We start from the raw sequence: 4,879 nt of genomic DNA on the forward strand, positions 1-4,879 counted from the left end.
GGCAGAGCCGCCTGAGCGTGTCCATGAGGGACCCAGCAGGGACAAACATCGATCCGCCAAAGCTCTCATTCAATACATGTCAGACTCTGTTCTAGGCTAAACTCAAAAGGTGACCAGTGTAAATTAAGAATAATTCCTCCAAAATTAGTACAGCAGTAATACTCTAAGGAAAACAGAAGTTGACTGATATTATGGGATATTCTGTTCAGGTAAGGAAATCCAGCTCATAAGTAATAGAAGTCTAAACATCCACTGAAATCTTACTGTGAAAACAAGAAGCTGTTTTAAAAAAATCTCTGAAAGTTTCCAAATACAATTTTTTCAAAACACTTGCAAGGAACAACTTTTTATAAATCTAACATACTGGACTTCTTTGAAAATAAAGAAAACACTTACTGTGGTTGCATTTGCTGAGTTAACCCAACAGGAGGCTTCTGCTTGATTGTGAATGCCATCTGAGTCATAGGGCCAACCTTTGGTGGGACCTGCACCTTCTGAGAGAAGGACTGCTGGGCAGCCTGCTGGGGTATGGGCCATGGGGGAACAACAGGGCTCCGGCCTCCAGTGGAAGATGTGTCTTGCACAACTGTATCCTCACAGGAATTACCTTTTGTTCCTGGTTTACACACACAAAGCTGAGGTCGCAGGCACATCCCTCCATTTTGGCACGGCGGTGCACAGTTAGCTAAGAAAAGACATTTTAAAAAGTACCTTTGAAACAAAGCGTAAAGGAAAATGCAAACCCTCCCCACAATAAAAAAAGGTATTAATTGTTAATGTTAATTGGAGTACGAGAAAGCAATATTGCTAAGCTCCACAAAAGATAATATGCAAATTGGTATAGCTTTTACTGATTTCTTGCACAACAGACATGTACAACATTTGAACAGCTTCAAAAAGTAAAATGTTCAACCTAAACAATAGGAAATGCACTAGTTAAATCAAGAAATATAGCATTATTTCAAATCTTCCTCCTTTCTTCTCAGTATTCCTCCTCCTCATACTTTAACCACCCAAACTGCATCCAATGAAACAGTATTACACAGATTATAGAATTGTACAGATCCAGGCTGGGATTCATCTTACAGTAGTAAAATGTACATATGCTGCATAGGTACCTAGAATGAATCCCTACTGTCACATTATAGATCACCAAAATGATGCAGAGAAGCATGAAGCAATTCAACTCTTCCCCATCTAAAACCCAAATGACACTCCCTGCAGCAGCCCCACTGTAACAACGCAAGAGACGTGAACTGCTGCTACAAAGACATTGCTACACCTAGGAAGAAACAAACAAGTGCTTGTGATTATCCCAGACCAGCTTCCATACGTTCTTTGTATCATCAGTAAAAAGGGATCAGATTCTTCAAAATACAATTTGCCTTCAGAGAGGATTTATTACACTGCTTTGTGTTGCTCTATCTAGTGACTACAGAGGGAGTCTGAATAACCAGCCTAGCTTCAACACCCAGCTTGTAGACCTAGTATTGCAGGATCAATTCCACTCTGAATGAACAAGAAACTTGGAGAAGCAGCATATGCCATCAAAAAAATGGAGGGAGGGAAAAAACCAAAAGCAATTGCTGATCATATATATACACAATACTGCAAAGGCATGTCTGATTTGAGGATTTATTCTGGATGCTTAAATTTACATCACAAAGATGGCAAAACAAATTAATTCTCTAATCCAAAGGACAGAATTTAACATTAAAATAGGATTCTGGGATAGCCAACAAAATAAATTCTTCATTAATCACATTAAAGATGGCACACAATGAAGCATGTATAAAAAAAAAAAAACCCACGGCTGAGCTACTTTGCTCCTACAAACTAAGCATATTTTTAATATTGTTAAAGATCCTTTAAAATTGACAAAATTATATGCCAGGTGATAATTTTTTTACTAGAATAGGTAAGATCATATTTTAAACTATAACACGGGATTCTGCACCATATACAGATACATCCAACTGCACAACTATATTATTTAAAGTCAGTCCACAACCCTTGTCCAAATAAATTAGAGTACTTGACACTTCAGTCAAGTTCTAATACATACTTCTATACATAAAAATAAATTAAATGCCCAAGACTATATATTAATTAACTCATTAGGATGGGACTGTGTTAGTTTGGAGGACTAGTTTGTCAGCTGGCAGATGTATCATATACACCAACTGCACAAGGCACCAGAATTGCCCTACAACTTAAACCTGAGTTTTCCATGGGGTTTTTCTCACATATACTTTCCCCTCCATGTGAAACTTACCTTCTTTTCAATAAAACTTAGCTAGGCTACCTTATTTGCATATTACGCATCTCCCTGACAACACAAAAATAATCATTTGCTCACTTCTATTTGTTTATTTTTGAGACTCGGTCTTGTCTTTGACTGCTGGAAGACTGAAGGCCATTTTCACTGTAAACTTGAGAAGGAATTTGCAACAAGCATGTGCTGTAATATACGAGCCAAGTCTTCGTTGTGCCTTATTTCTAAAACTTAGATTTTGCTAGAAACAGTGAAAGCTCATTTATATGCACATGACTGAAATAAATAATATCTTGGCAAATAAATTCAGGAGCCTAAAATTCTAATTGAATTTCACTGGCTTTGGAGAGACTCTTAAGACCAGAAGAGTGATGCCATCACCTGGGTCATCTGTAGGAAATGTGCAAAAATCACAGTAAAGAATTTGGGCACAGTTGAGAGTGCTTTAGAAAAGCATCTCAAAAAAATTCTTAAAAAAAAAAGCAAGGCTTTCAGAAGTCCCATTTTTACATTAAAAAAACATTCATACTGAAAATGTATTTCTGGAGGTTTATGGACATGCACCTGTAGTAACCACTAAGTTTCTCGAGAAGTTATTTAAAAACTGATGACTCAACACAGAAGAAAGCTAACAAGACCACACCGAAAGTCAGTATGACAAAATATCCACTCTACTAGGACGCTGATCACAGCATACCTCCTACCAAAAGTGACGTAACAATGTATACATACACAAAAGACAACCCTGAAAAATCTGCAACTCTTTTTCCTGTAGTTAAGAACCAAAGTTGTGCTTCAGAAGCCTATGAAAGCTTGAGTTTCTACTTATTGAAGAGAAGGTAGCAGTGAATTTAAAACTATAAAGCTGAAAACAGAACCTGTTTCAAAATTACCTCACCTTTTTTGCCCACACAGACTTGAATATTCTTACTTCACTGACAGCAACGTAAACCCTGGAAGTTTGTACACATATTACATGTACATGAAGCAAATGCTCTGCAGCAAAACAAACTGCCTTACTCTAACTGGCCTTTAACAAAACAAACATCAGGAGATCCAGCACTTAAGTTATAAAACAACGGTGACAACAGGTTGAAAACCCCATCCATTAGATCTTCACAGCAAGGAACCCTTTGACTGAAATCCTTCATCAACGTTGCGTAATAGAAGATCACAAAACTGGATAAAAGATCACGTTTTTAGGAAAGAATTAAAATGAACATTTTAATTGCCATAATACAGCAGTTTAGTTTCTAAAATGTCCAAGACAGCTGTAGTGTGCCAAATGAATGACCTAATTATTTTGTTTGAAGACAACAATAATGGCCCATAAAACTGAAAACACCAGTATTTTCCATAAAGCTACGCTTCCAAAAACTGAAGCGTGGAAGTATTAAGTACAAAACTGAAAAGCAGGCCAATATACTGCTGTTAAAGGCAATTGCCTTGGTCCTATTCAATTCGAGGAGGTCATGACTGGAAATTCAAAACGGAGCTTGGCAAAGATGCAAAATAATGAGACTAAGCTTAGTGGTCAGATTAAAGATCCACTTAGAACAGTCTTCCCCCTCCATTACTAAAGTGGATGTTTAAGGACAGGGTGAGACACAATACAAGTTTATATCACTACAGCTTTTAAGAATTAGAGGCTCAGCAACTTCCTGAGCAGGAGTGCTGGTTTTGCATTTAGTAAGTCTCAATAGATTTTTCTGTCAGAGGTTGAATGATCTGCTCTTTGAGCCACTTCGCTTCAACATCCAAAACTTACTGTGCCATGGAAGTTGGCCACACTGAAAGGCCAGGCACAGACAATATAACCAACCTTCCCTCATTTTCCAGAAGTGTGATTTATGGTGAGCTTGACCTTGGCTGGATGCCAGATGTTCACTATGCTGTTCTATCAGTCCCCAGATAGACAGGGGAAAGAAAATAAGATTGAAAACAACTCGTAGGTTGAGATAAGGCAGTTTACTAAAGCAAAAGCAAAAGTTTGCATGCACACAAGTAAAGAGAAGAAAAAAAAAAAACAGGTTTATTCTTTACTTCCCATCAGCAAGCCATGTTCAGCCACTTCCCAGGAAGCGGGGCTTCAACGTGTGTAGGGGGTGCACCAGAAGGCAAATACTGTAAGTAACAAATGCCCTCTGTTTCTTCACCTTTCCTTAGCTTTTCTATCTGACCTGATGTCATATGGTATGGAATATCCCTTTGGACACTTTGGATCAGCTGTCCCAGTTGTGTTCCCTCCCAGGATCTTGCCCACCCCCAGCCTATTGATGGAGGGGGGGAATGTTGAGAGACATCACTGGTGCTGTGCCAGCACTGCTCAGCAATAGCCAAAACCCTGGAGTGTTACCAACACCTTTCTAGGTACCAACGCAAAGCACAGCGCTCTGAGGGCTCCAATGGGAAAAGGAGCTCCAGCTCAGCCAGACCCAACACAGAGAGGAAGGAACAAGAATTCTTTTGCATCAGTTTTGTGTTTTAAGACCATGCAATCTGTATCTACTAAAAATAAAGCCACAGTGACACATTTGCTTTGGAAGTACTTAAATCACAAAAAGCCCATCACAAAATGCTCTTCCTTTTGATGCATCTTTCCCA

General features: G+C 38.7%; 1 protein-coding gene across 6 annotated transcripts in view; it reads right to left on the bottom strand.

Moving 5' to 3' along the window:
- LTBP1 (latent transforming growth factor beta binding protein 1) overlaps nucleotides 1-4,879 on the bottom strand; it is a 191,972-nt gene that overhangs the window by 176,907 nt on the left and 10,186 nt on the right. For all 6 annotated transcript variants that reach the window (XM_017746460.1, XM_017746464.1, XM_017746456.1 and 3 more), the window contains exon 2: nucleotides 397-685. In XM_017746460.1, the coding sequence (XP_017601949.1) occupies nucleotides 397-653 (257 nt within the window). In that variant the 5' untranslated portion in view covers nucleotides 654-685. The remainder of the gene's footprint in view (nucleotides 1-396; nucleotides 686-4,879) is intronic.

The sequence above is a fragment of the Corvus brachyrhynchos genome, unplaced genomic scaffold (assembly GCF_000691975.1).
Source record: "Corvus brachyrhynchos isolate BGI_N302 unplaced genomic scaffold, ASM69197v1 scaffold70, whole genome shotgun sequence".
In the NCBI taxonomy this organism is placed as follows: domain Eukaryota; kingdom Metazoa; phylum Chordata; class Aves; order Passeriformes; family Corvidae; genus Corvus; species Corvus brachyrhynchos.